The sequence below is a fragment of the Marmota flaviventris genome, chromosome 6 (genome assembly GCF_047511675.1).
Source record: "Marmota flaviventris isolate mMarFla1 chromosome 6, mMarFla1.hap1, whole genome shotgun sequence".
Lineage (NCBI taxonomy): Eukaryota > Metazoa > Chordata > Mammalia > Rodentia > Sciuridae > Marmota > Marmota flaviventris.
Genome location: NC_092503.1, coordinates 20,910,850 through 20,932,140, shown reverse-complemented (window position 1 = coordinate 20,932,140; position 21,291 = coordinate 20,910,850). Strand labels below are relative to the sequence as shown.

At 38.0% G+C, this 21,291-nt stretch overlaps 1 protein-coding gene across 5 annotated transcripts in view; it reads left to right on the top strand.

Moving 5' to 3' along the window:
• Positions 1 to 20,992, top strand: part of Utrn (utrophin) — a 515,075-nt gene extending 494,083 nt beyond the window's left edge. For 4 of the 5 annotated variants that reach the window (XM_071612949.1, XM_071612948.1, XM_071612950.1 and 1 more), the window contains 6 exons: positions 5,640 to 5,798; positions 6,165 to 6,405; positions 9,174 to 9,282; positions 10,520 to 10,612; positions 15,480 to 15,502; positions 18,919 to 20,992. In XM_071612949.1, coding sequence (XP_071469050.1) covers positions 5,640 to 5,798; positions 6,165 to 6,405; positions 9,174 to 9,282; positions 10,520 to 10,612; positions 15,480 to 15,502; positions 18,919 to 18,927 — 634 coding nt within the window. In that variant the 3' untranslated portion in view covers positions 18,928 to 20,992. The remainder of the gene's footprint in view (positions 1 to 5,639; positions 5,799 to 6,164; positions 6,406 to 9,173; positions 9,283 to 10,519; positions 10,613 to 15,479; positions 15,503 to 18,918) is intronic. The other variant, XM_071612947.1, reaches the window with a different exon arrangement.
• Positions 20,993 to 21,291: the final 299 nt, after the last annotated feature.

The window sequence follows — 21,291 nt, the reverse complement described above, 5'->3', positions numbered from 1 at the left end:
CTGTTTGCAGGCATGGGCACTCCTGGCTATGCCACTGTGGGCACTCCTGGCTATGCCACTGTGGGCACTCCTCCTGGCTTTGCTTTGTGTTGAGAGAAGGAGGAAGGGCTTCCTGGGCAGAGCAGGGAGCATCTGCAGATCCATCCAGTCTTCCTGGGGGTCATCCTTGTCCTTGACCCATTCTGTCCATTCTGTGTCCACACCCAGCTTCACACTTGAGATCTAGCTAGATTTTCATTACAAGAGCTTTTATATTTCAACAACCCATCTTATCAATCTTTTAAGCTTGGCTTTGGGTAATCTCATTCTTTGGCAAGAAAAGAATCTTATACTTTGAGGTAAGAATGTTGAAATTTTCTGAATGTTGAAATTTTTCTTTAACTTATCCAAAGTCCTTTCAGTTGCTTGAATCTTCAGTAGCTGCCGTTCGACCTACAGTTCAGGTCTTTCGCATTCCCTCACATTGGTACAGGGGAAGAATATGGTCTCACTCCTGTCGCTTTTATCCTCCATGAAACTCTTTAATTGTTGGTTGTGCCACCATATTTCATGCACTTATGGCCTACAGTATGAACCAACTTTACAGATTTTTATCCACATTATACCCTTTTATTTGAAAGTCTGACTCTGCACCAATCAAGGCATTAACTTTGAGGGTACTAAGTGACTTTGAATGAAGAATTAAGCAACCATATTTCAGTAAGGGCAAGACCCAGGACTGTCCTGGGGAGTCTCAGAAGCTGGAACTCAAGGATGACAGTTTCTTAGTCCCTTCTCAGAATGTCCATTTCCATCTGCCCTCTCCCTTTGGTGACACTGTCTCCTATGAAAGGATAGAGGGAAGAGGACAACCGTGGTTTGTATTGGCATTATTGTTGGCAAATCTGAAGCCTAAAGCAGAACAATCCTTAAAAGGAGGAAAGTTTTTATGTCTTGTTTACTTCCCAAAGGTCATTGAGTGAATCACTGTTCATCATCTGATAGGTGTTAATTTTATAATCTAGATAGTATTTACCATGTGTGACAAGTATAGTATAATTGTATTCTATCTAATGGTACTTCCTGGTGTAGACCTACATTTTTTAAACATTTTCTATTTTAGCACTAGGCACAGTATTGATGTTTAATGACCCTAATCTAGTACGTCATGTACTATCTGCAATTAAAGAGTGTGCTCTTGGTTTTTACTACATATATAATTAAGAACTAGAATGTATCTATTTTTGTATCTAAATTTTAGGTCTATTAATCTGAAAAAAAACTTAAGATTAAAATTATATGTTATATAATAATTATTTTTAAGTTCTTATTTTTGTAAAAACTGCCTTATTTCTCTTCCAGACACATTAAAGAAAGAATATAATGTTAGAGTAAATGATAATTATAATATACTAAACACCATGAACCTTCCAAAAGAAATGAATCTATGGAAATGTTGACAAGAACATGCATCTCAAATCTAATTTTGCCATAGTACCTAAATCTTTAACACAAAATTTAATTAATGTAAATATTGAGCACTGTTGTGTTGGTTGGTGTTTGCATAAATGTTTTAAGGGCATAAATTATGCAGTGGTGTTTATGGCACAGAGGAGCGCTGAGTCAGAATCTGGTTAAATCATGGCCATGAGATCTGCCAGCAGCTTATGGGGGGTCCAAGTTTTCCTTTTGCTTTTGATGTCCTTGTTTCACTTTAAAAAAAAATTACTTTAAGTTTTTATCATTTTCTTTTAGGCATAATATTAATAGGTATCATATAACTAATTTTAGCCAATATGCTATTTATTGGCTAAAATTTAGCTCTTATTTCAACACCTGAGATGACCGTTACTTCAATTCTAATTTCTATTGTCCTTGCTCATCCTTTCTTTGTTTTGTCATATAAACAAAGACCTTTGCCAGTCCAAGTAAATGATCTGGCTGGTTGATTTAGTCTGCTTTTTCACTGCTGTGACCAAAAGACCTGACAAGAATAAGTTTTGAGGAGGAAAAGTTTATCTGGGGGCTCGCAGAGGTATCGGTCCATAGATGGCTGGATCCATTGCTCTGGGCCTGAGGAGAACATCTTGGTGGAAGACTGTGGTGGAAGAAAGTGGCTTAGGACATGCACCAGGAAGCAAAGAGAGACTGAGTTCATCTCACTAGGGCATATCCCCCAATGACCCACCTTCTCCAGCCACACCCTACCTGACTAGAGTCACCACTCAGTTAATTCCCATCAGGGGATGAACACACGTATTAGGTCAAGGCTTTTAATATTTATTTTTTTGTTTTAGGTGGACACAATATCTTTATTTTATTTTTATGTGGTATTGAGGATCGAACCCAGTGCCCCACACATGCCAGGCGAGCGCACTACCGCTTTGAGCCACATCCTCAGCCCAAGGCTTTTATAACTCAATTATTTCACCTCTGAAATTTCTTGCACCGCCTCACACAGGAGCTTTTGGGAGACACCTAATATGGAAACCAGAACACTGGTCTTATGAATGACTTAGTTGGTTAGACATTGCCCCATGGTCTCTGGAATTTAATATTTTGGACAGCAGGGGACTAAACCTTTTTTATTTACAAATGATTTGCTGTTTTGATTTCTGGCTGATTCCCTGTGATGCTTTATCCTTACCATATAGAAAGTTTCTTGGGAGATATATGTAAATATTTTTCTTCTTTCTTTTCTTTTCTTTTTTTTTGGATGCTCCATCTCTTTAGTTTCTGTGCTCAGGTCTCTTTTAACCTGAGACATATTAACAAAATCATGTTCTACTGTGCTCTTCCTTTACAGTTACTTAATTTTATACCCACTATATCTTTGTGCCTTGTTCATTGGTCCTGTCAGTATGTTCGTCGTACACCTTTAATCCTCCCTCACTGTTTCTCTCTCCATATGAAGTGGGTGGTGTGCCTCCACCCACGCATGGCTTATGATCCATAGCAGCTAAGTGGCGGCTCAGGGTGTGGATTTGTTCTTCTCATCCCCTGCTTCTGCCTCTTTGTAAATGGTTAGGGTGTTGGCCCTTTGCTTCCCATCAGGAGAATGCACTCTTCTCCCAGGCCTCCCCATCAGGTTTCTGTCCCACTACATGGACAGCCTGGGAGCCTTGGACCTGGTTTCAAGTGCTACTCCTCTGCAGTGGTGGTAGATCCATTTTCTCTCTCTAAACCTGGAAACAAATATGTGATTCTTGTAGCAGCTCCTTCATCTATGTCCCAGTGATGTTCTGCTTTCTCAGGAAAAGAAATCAAAGAGTGATATCTTGTCTGACTTTAGCCCTTATCACCCTCTTTTGATTTTTTTTTTCTTTACTGGGGATTGAATCCCCAACCTTATGCAATGCTAGATAAGCAACATACCACTTGGTTACATCCTCAATTCCTTAAAATTCATTTGATGGAAGCTGGGTACAGTGACTCATGCCTGTAATCCCAGCAGCTTGGGAGACCGAGGCAGGAGGATCACCAAGTTTAAAGCCAGTGTTAGCAACTTAGTGAGGCCCTAAGTAACTTAGTAAGACTCTGTCTCAAAAAAGGGCTGGGGATGTGGCTCAGTGGTTAAGTGCCCCAGGGTTCAATACGTGGCACCAAAAAAATAATAATATTAATTAATTAGTTAATTAATTAGGGCTGGGGATGTGGCTCAAGTGGTAACGCACTCACCTGGCATGTGTGGGGCACTGGGTTCAATCCTCAGCACCACATAAAATAAAATAAAGATGTTGTGTCCGCCGAAAACTGAAAAACAAATATTAAAAAATTCTCTCTCTCTTCTCTCTCTTTCTCTCTCGCTCTCTCTCTCTTTAAAAAAATTAATTAATTAATTAATTTGATTGAGGGATGGAAGATTAGGTGGTATGTATGTTTATATTATGGTCTTAACCAAAGTGTATAACCTTTATTTAAAAAATATATATACAAACACACACACACACACACGCACACATACATGTACATATATATAGCTATAGTTTATGTGTGCATGTGTGTAGAGGGGTAAAGGAAGGGATAGAAGAGTGAGATGGAAGCGAAATACACCACCATGTGGCTTGTACAAGATCTTTTTTAAAAATTTATTTATTTTAATTAGGTATGAGAGCAGAATGCATTTTGATTCATTGTACATAATTGCAACAGAACTTTGCATTTCTCTGATTGTACACAATGCAGTGTCGCACCATAAATGCAGTCATACATGTACCTAGGGTAATAATGCCCATCTCATTCCACCATCTTTCCTGCCCCCACATGTCGTGCAAGCTCTTGAAAGCTGCTTGGTGAGCAAAGCCCTCACATTCCTTCCTGGCTTCCTTGCTGCCCTCTGATCCCTATGATCTCTGTGCTTAGAAGGAGGTCACAGCTTTTTAAAGAACTCACTGACCACAGATATAATTTGAGTCCCTTCTTCATCAAAATAAACTGCAAGATTCAGAGGGCTGGATTTTCATATCAAACTCAAAAAGAATCAGAGCACTTGCTGCACGTCAGCTCACTAATCAGCTCAAGAGCATGAGTAATTTCAAGGCCCCGGAGAAGCAAAGAAAGGCCGAGCTCCCAGCACCCGGTTCTTCCTGGCTGTCTTAGGATATGGTCTGTCCACAGAGTGACAGAGGAGGTTGCTAAGAGATACGTGTATCCACATCACTTACACAGAAGGATCCAGTGACAGAATTGCTCCATTTTATACTCTGATAGCTACATAACTTACATGAGGTTGTCCAGAAGCAATATCTTACAATAGATTCTAGGACTTATTTAGCAAATAACTTGTTTAGCAGAGCAGGTACAGTCTGCCAAAGGCCTTCTCCATTAGCAGTAGCCAGGAGATCTGGTATTCACACCTTTACAAGAAGATCAGACTGCATCTTCCTCATGCAGGAGAAGAGATTCCAGGTTTTCCTTCCCACAATTGGATCAACTTTGTCTACTCTGTGATGCTTCTGCTTATGTCGATTGCTATTCCTCTCCGCTATTGATAGGTCTAGTTCATGAGACAAGTAGTCAGGTAAATGAGAGAATTCCAGGGAATTCAATTTAGTCAATGTTTTAATGTAGAATGATTGATCCTAAAAGTTACCTACTGATAATACCAAGTAAAACATCTATAATTATCACTTGTGCTTAATTACCTAAATAAGAGACTGTAAGGATGGTAAACCCTATTCTGTGAATTATAAAGTATTTCAAAATTGCTTACAATGAAATGTAAATGCTGAAGATAGGGCCGTCAGTTTAGTGTATGTCAGTGGTCTTTTTATCTGTTCTTTTGACATTTGGGGAGTGATTTTGCCCATTATATTCTTTAAGTGTTTCATGTTAACTCTTTAAGCCTTACTTTTATTAACATTTAAACCTTATTTATATTAACTGTCATGCCTTATTTTTTCTGCTGAGCACAATCTTTATTCTGAGATTCATGGGAAATCACTCTTAGACTAAGACAAGCATGAAATGTCACTGTGCATCATACATTTGCACTGATAATGACTGTCTTGCTTGAGTTCTAAAAGGGAGGCTGTGCAGCACAACTACACAGGGGCTCGGCCCAGCCACCAACCTGGGCATCATCATTTCTACTTCCTGTTTGTCCAGAGACATCGCCATTCCAACACAAGCTTTTGTGTCTGTGCCCCTTGTTTTGCTAGGGAGGACGAGCATGCCCTCATCCAGCAGTACTGCCAGACGCTCGGTGGGGAGTCCCCGGTGAGCCAGCCTCAGAGTCCAGCTCAGATCCTGAAGTCTGTGGAAAGGGAAGAACGTGGAGAATTGGAGCGAATCATTGCTGACTTAGAGGAAGAACAAAGGTTTGCTAGACTCAGGAGAAGAAAACTTATCACTTTTTCTTTCATGTCGATATCAGGGTGTTCCCTGCCCATCTTCTTTTCAGAACGATTGTTCAAAATGTCACAGTGGAATCAAGGTCTTGGAGGACATTGACCCATTGGGATGGGGCAGCAGAGCTGGCAGTGCTTGACATTGATGATGTCTGTTACCATACTAGCTTAAAGCTACTGTTTCCTTCATGCTTCCGGATCTTACTGCTGATACAAGTCTTTACATAGAGGAAATAGTAGCACAAGCTAAATTTGGAGCCCGTAGACAGTGTGGGAGATTACTATTGCACCCAATAGTAATTTCAGTGTTTTCCTTTTTTTTTTTTTCTGGATTAGAAACCTGCAGGTGGAATATGAGCAGCTGAAGGACCAACACCTGAGAAGGGGGCTTCCTGTTGGCTCACCTCCAGACTCGATTGCATCTCCTCACCACACGTCTGAGGATTCAGAACTTATAGCAGAAGCAAAACTCCTTAGGCAGCACAAAGGTCGGCTGGAAGCTAGGATGCAGATTTTAGAGGATCACAACAAACAGCTGGAGTCTCAGCTGCACCGCCTTCGACAGCTGCTGGAGCAGGTAGGGTGTGCTGAATCCAGCGCCACAACCCCTGTGACACCTGTCCACCTCCCAGAGGTCTGGGCCTGACACCAGTAGACGTAGAGGTCCACCTTCAATTTCTTACTTCCATAGTTAATTTAATTTGGACAGGCTTAGGAATCCCTTTGTGTGTACACATTAAATCCTTACTGGCACAGAAAAATGTGTTTTCCCAGTTTACAGTGGAATCTCGTTTTTCTTTAGCACGGAAGTCTTATCTCAGCTCAAAATAGTTTAATAGAAAAGATCCCATGGCATACATTTGCCTACTACATTGCATATGGGAAGCATCTGTGGAGATTAAAGGACAGCAAGTGACCTGAATCTGCATTCTAAAGCTTTCTTCCACCAGCCAAGAATGCGTACTACAAAAATCACTATTTTCTATTTCCAAGAAATTGAGTAACAGATGGTTATTAATTTGCTACTATTATTTTCTAACACTGGTCCATGTTTTATGGCAGTTGCTTGCAAACTTTTATGACAATAAGAAATACAATTTGCATTGTGATGAAAACATATATGTTTGGTGAATACAAAATAATACTTGCCTTTATAGAGAAATGCATCTCTTAATTTTCTATTCTTTTTCCTTTTCTTCTTCCTTTCCTTCCTCCCTCTCTGTCTTCTTTTCCTCCTTCCTCCCTGCCTGTCTGCCTTCCTCTCATCCTTCTTTGCTGCTGCTTCTTCATTTTTTTTTTTTTTACTTCTCTTGTTTTTCTTTCTTAATGCTGGTCAGACCCTACTAAATCAATTTTATATCTCATTAATGGGTAATAGCTTGCAGTTTTGAAGACAACAACAAGATAGTATCCTATATTACAATTGTATATAACAAAACACATCCTATACAAAGACACAGCATACTGCAGAGCGTCCAGTACTCATTACACGTTGGTTTAAAGAGCAGGAATCATGACGCAGGACGAGCAATGAAGATGCCTTGACAGTGGTTGCATAGAGGGTAGAATCCCGGTGCAGGGCCAGGAACTCCTTGCTTGAAGAATCTCTGACATCAACAGACATGTCCTCTTTGGCCTTTTTTCTTGCTTAGGCAGTGTCGAGCTCCTTGGTAATGGAATAAGGATGATTTTCTCCAGAAATGATTCGTGGCATCAAAACCAAAACAACTTTCTTGCTAGTGATTTGCTCAAATTTTAGGAAACTATCTTGTCACAGTTGCTCTCAGTGTCTTTTTAACTTGTCAGAATCAGTCAAAACATTATAATTTCTGCATTACCTACATAGTGGGCCACAGATCTCTCCTTATAGTTTGACCATATGCCTTTTTCTCCTTCCTATCATCATCTCAGAATTTTTGTAGCACTGCTTTGTGGAAGGTTTAGCTCAGGGCTTCCAAATTCTGCATCTTTTGAAAACAACTTCCCCCCAAGAGTGACCCAAGACCTAGCTTTCTGATAACGCTTCAAGAATGCTCAATTCTTTCCTCGGTGCCAGTCACATACACTGAAAAGATGCCATTGCTTATACCCTGGATTGGAAGTTTCTAAATGGTGCCTGAGAAAAGGATGAGTTTGCTCATGTGATCTCTCACTTAGAAAATGAGTGTCAATGTTGACAGCCTAGTGCATATGTAGAATCATTGCGGAAGACACCTTTATCAGCTGTGGCTTGTAGAGGCTTATAGAGACCTAACGGCTCTTATGCTCCTGCTTTGCTCCCTCCAATTCCTCCATCCCATTAGGCAGAGCTGCCTAATGGCTCATGTGCCTCAGGAATTGTACAGTAATGTGTTTGAAGATAACTAATATCTAAATGACTCTGAATATCCCAGATTGTGGAATCCCTATCCCTTGTTAACGATTTAGCATGAATGTCAGAAGTAGATGGGAAAATTTAACTCTGATAATAAAAACAAGCAAAACTATCAGACTTCAGCTAATATAGATTTAATGGGAAAATCTATAACAAAACAATTATAACTTCTGCATTCTGTATACAAGGAATTTTGTTTTCTAATTTGACCACATACTCATCAACATACCAATGACCATTTTAAAGATTTGGGTAAGAATGCATTTAAGAAGTATCTGCTAGGTGTTAGAATGTTCCTGTCACTTTAGAAATACTCATTCATCAACCCCTCAGATTCCTATGACATGGGCACCTGTTGCCATTTTTATAAATTTATTTATAATATTATAATATTTTATAATATTTTCATAAATATTTTATAAAATTTATTTTTATAAATAAAAAATCCAAGGCACAACAAATTGTTTAATTTGCCCAGAATTAAACTGCTTCTGAATGGCAGAGTTAGAATTTGAATTTAAGCCAAATGACCCAAAATCCTGCTCTTATCCACTCTCTCCAATATTGCCTTTAAATCTGAACTAATTCTGTAATTAAATACATTTACTGTATTATAAGCCCAGTGCTAATATTTAAAAGATGAGAGAAACATGCTTCTAAGTTCACTTGTTCAATATAAAAATAATGGAAAAATGAAGAGATGAAAATGACATTGGTAAATGAATCCCTCAGTGTATCCAAGTGAGCTCTTGAAGTTGCCACACAGAAGGGAAGGACCACTTGTATTTCTCCCTAGTGAAGTACTAGGGTGCCCACCAGCTGGTGCTAAGAGCTATTTGAAAATGCCTGAAGGCAAAGACCTGCATCTGATTTAATTAACCAGGATGAGGGAGGGAACATTGAAAGGGAACTGCTTTCCTTCAGGGTTATTTGAATCCTGTCTCTACTCTAACCAATTCATATGATTCCAGCCTGAATCCGATTCCCGAATCAATGGCGTCTCCCCCTGGGCTTCACCTCAGCATTCTGCACTGAGCTACTCACTTGACCCTGACCCAGGCCCACAGTTTCACCAGGCAGGTCAGTACCCCTAAGGCACTGCTATGTCCCCAATCTGCTTTGTATTTGGCCATTTGTTTGGTTTTCATTTCAAAGAGCCTTAGAGCATAAATGTGTATTCTCTTTGGTCTTAAATGAGCGCAAATCCATTTTAACAACATCAAAAGGCAAACATTTTAGAATAGTAATAAGTCATAATTTGCTTGTTTATATATTTTATAGGAGTGGATTGAATTTTGGTGAAAGATGAAAAAAAATCCCTTTTGGAATGAGCAAGAAATTAACTTTTTTTATTTGCTTCAAGACTTATTTTTTTTTAAAGTTGTCATATCTCTTTAATTTTCATAGTTTTTACACTTTCAAAATATATTACCCCAAACTGTAGGTTTCTCTGCCCAGGTCTGGGAACTCATTTAAATCTTTATATATCTCATGCTTGTAAAAATTACCTCTCCTTCCCTCTGAGGCAGAGGTCCCACCAAGACCATCACTGGTCACAGGGAGACCTGTCACTAACGCTAGGAAGGACCTTCTAGGCATTTAAGAATGACATTTTGTTGAAATTCAAGTTCTACAGTTCTACTGAAGACTATATACTGTATCAAATTAATTTATCTGTAAGATAAATTTTGGTACATTAATCAGAAGAAAAATTAAAATTAATATCAGTTTAATATTGTCTTAAGTAACTAATGGGACTTGATTATTAAAAAATTAAATTAAAAATATATAATATATATGTGTATATATATACACACACACACACACATATATATATATATATATATATTTAGTTGTAGGTGGACACAATACCTTTATATTATTTTTATGTGGTGCTGAGGATCAAACGCAGTGCCTCACATGTGAGCTCTCTACCAATGAGCCCCAGCCCCAGCCCCAGCCCCTATATGGGTCTTTTTTTTTTTTTTGGATAAAAACATACTTGCAGTACAAAATAATGGATTCCCAACTAAGACATTGAGAATAGATGATTACATTACTTATTTTCAGTCTTATTATAGTGCATGGATCGTTTGGACACAAGCATCTAATACATTTTAATTATATAAAATCATATTACCAACAATTGAATATTAAAAATGTTTTTTGATATTTCCTCTGAAATTGTCTTTTCAATGAGAAGTCATTTCCCATTGATGTTTTGAGGCCGGTCATAGAATTTTCTCCTGATGTTGAGTGTTGGTGGGAGTCTAGGCACTGAATTCAGAAGTTCTGTTCTTTCTGTGTGCTGTTGCAGCAGCAGAGGACCTGCTAGTCCCACCCCAGGACACCAACACGGACCTCACGGAGGTCATGGAGCAGATCAACAACACTTTTCCATCCTGCTGCCGTGAGTATGAAAGATCACGGCACTGCTGCGTGCTATGTCCCACCCTTTCGTTTTCTGCAAGCAGCCCCTTGTCTTCTTGGGTAGGGTAGCAAAAGCTCATGTTAGAAACAGGATTGAATATTATTTGAAATTAAGGCAAACATTTACACATATTGATAAAGAAAAAAAGCTCAGCCTCGACACCATCACGTCACGGGGGTGCAGTGACAACACAGGCCCACTCTGAGATTTTTTTTCCATATGTCTTGTGAGTGATAAAAGGAAGGCAAATAAAATAATGTCTGATTTTAAGAAGAAATGATTCTCGTCAGTGCAAGCTATCATAAGAAACTTGTTTTACTTCAAAGGAGAGCTTTAGCAGCATGCCAAACAAGGCATGAAAATAGCCTTTCTAATGTAATTCCCTCTTTTCTTCAGATATTGCTGTCAGATGTCATCGGATTCTGGTATATAAAGGGATTATTTTCAGAGTTTTTTTTTCAGTTACTTTCTTTTTTCATGGGATAAAATAATCATTTTGTTAAGGCCAAATGATTTAAAGCATCACAGATTATGGCTTTGTGAATTTTCTATATGAACAACCAAGAACCAGAAAATCACCAAATAAAACAATCCAAATCCAAGGGGAAATTTTATAATGATTCTAAGTTATTGATTTTTTTTCCAATTTTTATCTTTGGCATCTTGCCACCTTGCAATTTCTGCTGAGTTCTCACCTAAAGAACCTCTGTGATTTCAAAAGAAACAGTCTACTTGTGTTTGTGTGTGTGTGTGCATGCGCACATGTACACCCATGCATGTGCACACTACTTAGTGCCACACGTAATTTTAAATAATCTTCTAAAGAGTACGGAGATATTATCTGTAATTTCAGGGTGAAATCCTCTCACACTGATTTTAAAACAAGACAGCCACTAAAGTAAGATTTTACATGAAGCACAGCTTCCCATCTCACCCTTTTCTAACATCTCCTTAGGAAATAACTAAACGAAGAAAAAGATACTATCAGTTATCAATATTGTGGGTAAATAAGATATATTGTCTTCATTAAAAGTTTTTCTTTCATTTTCCACTACTCTGTAGTTTAAAAAATGCCATCATTAGCAAGATGTAAAGACAACTATTTAAAATATATTCTCTGAATTTTCAAGAGTGTTAGCCTAAAGGGAATATTATCAGTTTCACAAGTGCATAACTTTTTATTTATATTTACACGTCATTTCCCAGGTGTTTTATTTGTAATTTTATTATTTTTCTTCTCAATATTTGCAGACTCATACTTACAGTGTGTCAGTCGCCACATTTTCTGCCCCAAACATGTGCACACACAACACATGCACACACCCAAGTGTGTGTGCACATCATCAAACACCTATATACATATACACACAATGCTCATGTGCGCGCACACATACACATACACACACACTTTTGACTCTTATACAGTCTCATAACAGCTTAAGAGTCAGGCTGTTAGATTGTTGTTTATTTTCTAGGCTATATAGCCATCACAATAGATTAACAGATAAAATCCTTTATGTTAATTATAATTCAAGGTTGAATTTTATTTTAGAGGTTTTGGTTGTGAGTCGTATATGATTTAATGGCTACATGAAACCTCATCATACTTTTTGGTAAGAGTTTCAACATTAAATTTCTAAAGGATATTACTTTTTAGTTCAGCTTACACCAAAAGATGTTAATAATTAAAGAAAAAATCTACAAATCAAATTCTACCTAGAAGTTTTTTTTTTTAATGCCATGGTGGACATTTTCAATTTAAAAATCAGTTGGCAGTGAGAGCCAGGATGGGAAGTTTGTATAAGTGTATGCCTGGTAACGAATATAAAATATATAATTTCCATATTAAAATTTTCTTACAGATCCATGATTTTTTTAGCCAGTTTCATTTTCTAAAGCAGTTACTCTGAACTGCAGTTACCCTGAACTGTGGATTGTGTAAAAGATTGATCAATGTCATACTCCAAACAATATAACTAAAATTACATATATAATTATAGAGCAAAAAATGAGTTTTAAGAGGTAAATGTGTTCATTTCATGTTATGACCCCCCCCCCCCACACCCTGCCATTTAAAGACATGCCTAAAATTCCTTTTGGTTGGCAAGGTAATCAGCTGGATATTGGTTCCTGAAAAGAGTGTTTATCTTTAAGGTAACCACTTCAGAGGCTAACCCTGTCCTTTGCATGGGTAGCTCTTCCCCTGAGTTCTTCTCCGTGGTTAGAAGTATTGTCTGGAGCCCTGAGATTCCTTAATGGGGAGCTGGTTCCATGTCCCCCTCATCTTATGTTTGCATACCCACAGATATCTATAATTTTTATAGCTTTCCAAAAATCATTTCTGTGAATGATGAATGGTACCAGGCATGTGTTATTTTGCGGAATTCAATTACCTCTCACATAAGAAATGATCAAAAGTGTAATTTTAGAGTCCTTTGAAATTCAGATTTTTGTTTTGTTTTTTTGGCTTCTGTAAGTCATGCTGTTAGTTTGGGTTTAGTTTGATCTTCTTGGTATTTATATTTTGCTTTGACAGTATAAAAAATCTTCAAGACAGACAACTTCCTATTAAAAAAGCCTCAATTGACTGATTTCTAAAATTGATTATATGTTTTAAAATTTTTCCTAAAGTTATTGTGTATTTTTAAATTAGAGGATTAATTTGCATGTGACATAGAATTGGTAACTTGTTACATGTTTCTGAATTGAAAGAATATGTGACTGATTACATTTTCTAACTGGAAAGATTTAGTTGACATTTTCCCAGATGGTATGCAGAAGATTCTGTAGATCCATTTGTTCTAGTGCCCCTTTTAAGTTGCTCAGCTAGCAAATATTTTAATAAGGCTTCACAATTCCCTGAGCTTACTGACCACCTTTGGAGCATTTATCTAAACAAATCGTATTGGCACTCTCCCAATGCCAAACCAATCTCTTGAGCCCCTGTAACTAATGAGAACTTTAAAATTGCTTGTCACCAGCAAGCGATGAATTGATCTGCATGTTAATCTTGACTTTTGATCCTTAGTGGATTAAAAACTAGCATGGCCACAAATGAATTTCTTCTCCTGGCAATCTTAGAATTAAAATGAAGCTCTGTATTCATAAATCCTAATTGCATGGGTTGCTTATATTAACATGACTTTTTTTAAAAAAACACGTCTACTTTAGAATTCCTCTGTTTTCAATAAATATCCCAATTGGTCCTGATGGCATTCTTGAATTATAGCCTTTTAAAAATCTTAAAATTGCATAGTTTCTGAGTAGAAAGGAAAGCATTGCCTTCTCTTCCTGGCAAAGAGTTAATGAAGTGAATTTAATTGTGCTGCCAATTAATATACATGCTAAAATTTCCACTGACTGCTCTACCCATTTCTTTTTTAGTGTAAAATATATTGCCACTTTTTTTTCTTTTATGTCCTTTATAGGTATGGGATACTTGTTGTAAGCTGAGTAATTTTGCTGATGGACCAAAAATACTTTTAAGGTTATTGTTAATTTACCAGCAGATTTCCCTTGTGAATCACCTGTATTTGTTAAAATTGAGTGACATTTATTAAAGACTCAAAACCTACTAAAATGGAATTTCCTAATTTTCTTCTGAAATACATTAGTAGGATTTGTGCAGGGAAGTATCTATGGCCTTTTATTTGATAAAAAAGCTATAGGGTTAAATGTATTGATTTGGAGCACAATGGGATGTACTTCTGTCTAGGGTATGCTATTCGTTACATACAAGAAAAGCATAACTGTTTCTTTTAGAGAGAGTGTATAAATGCAACAGGTACTTGGAATCCACTTCTTTTCTCTTAGATGTAACTTGCATATCTGATAGGGAGATTTGCTGTAGCCTGATTCTTGCCCCAATAGGGGAGTTCACACTTTCCTTCCAGGCATCATAGGGAGGTTATTACAAAAGTACTGGCATCCAGACTGTGGTCACTGATGTCTTCTCCACCCTCTGCCACCCTGCAGAGGAAAATGAGAGTCAGCATTCTAGATGACTAGGTTGGCTCCTTTTGGACCAAGAACATAGGTTGCCATTACAGGGGACTGGAACTCCTCCTTTTTACCCCTGTGTTGAACATGATTGTGCAGCAAAAGGGGATTGAAACATCTGAGACCTTGAAAAAGTAATTTGGTAGTGGCTGCCCTCACAAAGCCCACTGGACCCGACAAGCTTCACTGTTGTAGCTTCAGAACAAAGAGGAAAGTGAGCTATCTGGAGGCAGAGTTTAATTAGATGCCCCATTCTAACTTCTGCAGTGCTCTCAACTAGGCCTATCCTAGGCATTAATCCAAGTGTCCAGAAAGCTGGCAAGGAGTGGGCTAGTCCTTTCTTTGACACAAGCACATAGCCACCCTCTTCCCATAATTTCCAAGAGAGAGTCAGCTAAGGGTGGCAGAAACCAGACCCCATTGACTCCAAGTGGTCCGTTGGTCACAATTTATACTATTCAACAAAATATGCTGAATTTGTCTGTTCTGATACATAAACCAAATTCATGATGTGATTTAAATAGAAAGCTTAGAGATTTTTTTTTGCAATGTGCTCACTGAATGCTTTAGTGCATATTTATTTGAGAGAGCTTACATATGTTTTGCCTGGTTTGGGTGGGCTTTTTATTTCAAGTCACATGGGATATGAGAAACTAGGAGCTATCCCTTTTTAGAGCATTTGGGGTGAGGGAAGCTTGGTCCTTATTCTCTTATTAGTATCTATTAACAGTTGAACCGTTATCCCACTCTGAGTGGTATATGCCACACATTTGATGCATGAAAGCTGGAAGCAATAAAGCAAAAATAGGGCCTTTGACTGATTTCTTTTGTTGTTTTTTTTTTTCAGCAAATGTCCCCAGCAGGCCACAGGTAAGAGTTAATGTCTTGATTGGCTCAATTGTTGCTGATCCTAACCCAGAGTAAGCAGATTAGCTACCATTGATTTTAGTCTTACTTCATTCTCCATATAAATACATAAATTTGTTTGGCATTTAAATGCTAGTTGATTTTGTACAACAGTTTGTCAATCTGGAGGGGTCATAAAGGCAGGCTTCCAAGCCAGATTCTACAGATAGCAAAAATACCATGTGTTTGATCTTCTGTGTTCTAATGTCATGTTATATGCTAGTTGGAAGTCACCCTGGGTAGATTTGGCCAACCACTTGTCTCTCATGTCTAGTTTGTACAGAACATTGACTTTAAAAAAGTGACTAGTACCACAACAATGATACAAATATTATTACTCTGGTGGGAAAAAGTTAGAATTTTTCATTTAAAATATTGTTGCAATTTGTTGGCAGATATAGCTTTATGCCTTGCAGTATTTTTCTTAGCAGGGACTCCTCGTAATAATGTACCACGGGACCACAGTAGATCTTTAGGAAGATTTTTTTTCCACGAACTTGTTAATTAGTCTTTTTTCAAAATGGTGAACATTCTGAGTGTCTTATTGGCAGGGGAGCTGCGGTCTTGGCTGGAAGACACTATTCCATGTCACATTGGTGATGGCCATGGGTTTCTTCTGATTGCTTCTATTGTCTTAGTGAATTGAAAACTAGACTTCATCAGGGAGCGAGGCTGGGGAGGTGTCAGAGATGTAAGGAGAGAATGGAGGATGTGCTTGGAGAACACCAGAGCAGATGCCCCCAGAAATAGTGTGACAATCAGGCAGCAGTAGAGGACAGCATTCAATGTGCCAGTCATGACTTTAACAGAAGGCCAGCCTGCAGCCACATTCCAGTTCATAAACACAGGCACCAGAATTACTGTAGTGTTATATTTAATATTTTAACAAACTCAAAGTTGGGTCAACCCCATCAAGGAAAGAGGCAAAGTAGTGATTGATGATTGAAATGATTTAAGCAGAACCTTAAGCTCAATGGTGAGAGACATTGAGTCTAGTGTAGGAGAGAGAGAGAAAAAAAAAGAGGCAAGGCTGTATGGATCCAAGGATGGATGATGTAGCCATTCTATCTGAAATAAACTGAAAGACTGGTTGTGGTTGTCAGAAGATGGGTTGATGGAAATGTTGGAGGAATGGCATGTTGCGTGAATGGCTAAGAGAAGAAGGGGACAGGATCACTGGAGAAGAGGCGCTCAAAAAAGTGAGAGGTCAGAGTGTTGGCAAAGTCATCTATGCAGGTGTTGAAATCATTGACTTAAAAAGAGGTTCCCGGTGGGTGACAATGAGTCATTCCTTCTTCAAGAAGTGAGGAGGTGATTCCAGGAGCTAGTAGGCGACTGTGTTTTGTATCTGAGATTCAAATGGGTGTTTCTATGGAGAAGAGAAAGAAAGAGGCTAACCCTGAACAGCTTCAGTGAGGCCCAGAAAGACTCTCAGGGCTGTGAAGAGGTGAGAGAAAAGTCATGTGTGACTTTCATGTGTTATATGGAAATCTGTAAGTTTTTTGAAGATCCAGATATTGATTAGGCAAGCAGGGAAGGAAAGCATCCAGAGAAGAGGTGGAGGATGAGGGTTTTACTGAATGATGGACATGTGATCCAGGGGCCATGGTGGTGGGGGAGGGGTTCAAGAACTAGGGAGGTAGAACATGGGGACACACTTGGAGGAGTTCATATTTCTCTGTGGAACAGCATGCAGAATGAAAGGGCAACTGGAAATCTGGAATCTGGAGTATGTTACAGTAACCCATTAAGAACAAGGAGAGAGGCTGTGATTAGTCCTTGTGGTCCCAAGGTGCCGGCAAAGCCTGGGTGATGGTGGCCGGGAAGCAGAGAGGGAAAAATCTTATAAATCCTCAAGTACTTTACAGTACAGGTGCTCAGACTAAAGTGATCTTAAAGACCTTCTTCTACATTATTTTCAGATTTTAAAAAATTGGGTTTAACCAGGTACACGTGATACATGCCTGTGATCCCAGCAACTCGGGAGGCTGAGGCAGGAGTTGAGTAGTTGAGCAAAACCCTGTCTCAAAATAAAATAAAGAGGGCCAGGGATGTAGCTCATTAATAAAGCTCCATCCCCAGTACCAAGTACCATTAATTAACTAATTAATTAATTAATTAAAAAATAAGAAATTGAGTTTGAAAAGAGCTACATGTACCTGGATAGAGCAAACATATGGCCCCCAGAAGCCCCCTTCCTCCTTTCTCCCTTCCCTCTTCATTCCTTTTTTTTTTTTCCTTGAATCTTCAACATTTTCTCTCTTTTCATTTTTCCATTTCTTGGGTCAAGTGGAAGTTCATGAAAAGTATGTTTTCACCTGGATAGTTGTGCTAACAATTATATTGCATGGGAGATATTGTCCGCTCATCAATAGACACATCCAATTCCCAGGGATAATGATGCATAGAAATGATTTTAAAACTCTGCCAGGCATGGTGGCACATGCCTGTAATCCCAGCAACTCGGGAGGCTGAGGCAGGAGAATTACGAATTCCAAACCAGCCTCAGTAACTCAGTGAGACCCTAAGCAACTCCTCGAGACCCTGTCTCTAAATAAAATATTTTAAAAAGAGCCTGAGGATGTGGCTCAGTGGTTAAGTACCCCTGGGTTCAATCCCCAGTACAAAAAGAAAAAAAAAGATTTAAAAATCCTTTTGACCTATCAATATTAGTATGTAACAGCATGTTCTTTCACAGGTAAAATTGATCTCTCTCCTTCTCTGTCCTCAAAGTTCTTTGAATTTACTTTGGTTGGCACTGATTCCATATCAGAAATGAACGAAGTGTTGTTGAGATACCTTCAAAATACCCTTAAAAGACAACTATTTGACCTTGCCTTGGAAAAGTTGAGCCCGCTCCGTTGAGTGTGGTCTGCATTTGTATCCTCTTGCCTGGGACATTTTAAGTTTAATGGCCACCTCTACACATCCTCAGATTACTCTTCTGCCTTCTCTTTCTCCTTTCTGGATCCCAGCTCACTACTGAGAGGCTGGAGCTGTCAGAATGTCGTCTCCACAGGAGACCTCTCATGACACCAAGAGCTGGGCTGGGTGCTCATTATATACTCACCACTGGTAGCTTCAAGAGGAATAAGCAAGTCTTCTTGATTTCCAGCCTGTGCAAAAGGAAGGGCATCCATACTTCCTTCCATATTAGCTGCAGTAGTGAAAAGGAGACTGGGTGACTTCAGAATGAAAGGGAAGGACCTCACCCCAGAGGGCAGAAGTCACATGAGAGTTAGGGGTGCCCTCTGAACTCAGCAGGAGGAGGTTCCACTAATTCTGAAAGGAATGCTTCTGTTGAAGAGTTGGCAGGTCTTTGCTACCTGGAATACTTGATGCAAACCTTGTTCTGACACTGCCATTTTCCCTTCCCACAGGCAATGTGAAGCATCCATCCAGCCGGCTGACATTTCCTGACTTACAGTATTGCCCTTTTCTGCAAATGCCAATTCCAAGTTCCATTTAATCAGAAGCTCCATGGCTCCTTGACACGTGCTGTTGAGCGCTGACTGTGTGTTCTACTGAAGGAGTAAAACACTTGACTATCCAAAGAGAAAAGGATATTTTGTTTTTATAATAACCATATATTATTGTTTTCTTCTTCCCTTTCTATGCAACTGTAAATTAATGAACAGAGAGATATTTGGAAATAGTAATACATTTGTCACTGATTTGTATAATGTATACAGCATTGGGAAAGTGGGTGGGGGCTTTCTAATATGATACTGTCTTTTTAATAACCATGACAAAATTTGCGTAAGAATTAGAAGACCACTTTACATTTTTACATTCCTTTTGCTGTCCATATTAACCTTGTACAATGACTTCATTTATTTCTTTGACTTTATTACATTATGTTTTGGTTATTTATAATTCATCTGCCACATGACCAAATAGATTTTGTGTATTTTTTCTATAATTTGGCCAAATTAGTGAGTTCATAGACTTAAATCAAATATTTTACATATATATACATATTTAGGTATATGTGTATATATATGTATGTGTATATATATGGATAAGGCAAAAGCTCTGAGTATACTATTGAACTTTATTTGACACCAGACACCTGCTTCTTCAGTAACCACTTGGATAACCACAATAAGAATCCTAAATGGCATGACCATTGGGATTTTTTCCCCTGCTCTTTATGCCTTTGTGTAAGTAAATCTTGATTTCTTTATTTATTTCATGTCCCAACCTATACAATAAGAGAAGACAGCATTATAATAATCTCAGAGAACATTTTACCAAAGGTTATCCATTGAAGCATGTTTTTATTTTGATACAGAAAACAAATGTTGGCACAACATTTTCTAGTCCTGGGGTCTTGATTTTCATCATTGAATACATAGCTAGCTATTAGCTATTGTGAGACCAGGACACATCGATGTTGTTAGTTCCCCTTGAAGAAAATTTTGTTGTTTTTTGTATTTTCCAGTCCTTTTACCATTCTTGAAACTCGTTTCTGAAAGCAGACCCAAGACCCAAGTTCAGTGCATGTCTTCTTTTACCTTTTGGGGGAATGAGCAGAAGTGTTACTACCCTTCACTTAATCAGTGCATTTGGGAAGGGTGCTTATCAAAAGCCTGTGTCACTACTTCCAAAGAATAATGAATGAAATGCTCAGTTGTACCCCTGCCTCTGCCTATGAGTGCATTCAGTTAGGTATTTGGTTCCTTTTTTTTTTTTAACATTCAATTAGGTATTGGATTCCTTTTTAAAGAACATTTAATTGATTCATTGTAAACCTGTTACTTAATTCCAAATGTAGAGAAACCAAAAATAAAAATGAGAATAATATGTTGTGATTCAAGCATATGTGCTTTTAAAACATCAGGACATTTTAACTTTGGGTTCTCTTTAACTGGGATCTGGCCAGGAGGAGGCTTAAAGTTAGAAATTGCTATTCTTTTAGAATAGGTTGGGTGGGTTGGGGGGCAAGGGTCTATTTGCAGCATAGATATTTTGAGAAGAAGAAAAATGTTTTATATAAGAGGAAAGCCATGACCACCTTTCTACCTCAGATCCATCTTCCTCCATTGTGTTGGAAATAGCTTTATGCTGTGCAGTCTGCAAAGTCTAGAGCTTTTATCAGGCCATATCATACCCAAGAAAGCACCTATTTAAAGAAAAAATTAAATCCCCTGAACTCAGAACTCCAAGTTGTAGATTTGGTGTTTTCCTTGTTCTTGGAGAAGTCATATGTTAATTTTTTTGCCTGTATTTGTATGCAAAATGTTCTCTATCTGCTATTACAGAAAAGCTACATAAAACACTACATTGTAACCTTCTAAGTAATAGTAAAAAGAAATATATTGCAGTAACAACAATGGGAAATAAGTATATTATTCTTTTGAAATATGTGGTAAAGAATAACTCATAGATTATCATCTAATCTGGTTACATGTTGTATTTTTCATCCTGAATAAAAGTAATTTTAACACAAAATGACTTTGATATTCACTTGTGTTCACTATCAGACTCTGACCCTTGAATGCACATTAATGAAAATACACTATAGAGTGAGCCTATATGCTGATAAATCTGCATATTTTCTAGAAACTTCTCATATACTCCAGTTCACTCTCCTTTTTTTTTTTTAAATCTTACTCTGTTGCCTCTTACATATATGTATAATTATGGCATTTTTAATTTCCTTTGTATATCAAAAGTTTATTGATAAGGAAAAATAATGTTGGATATAAAAATATATACATAAAGTTCTCTTGAACCTTCATTTTTATAAC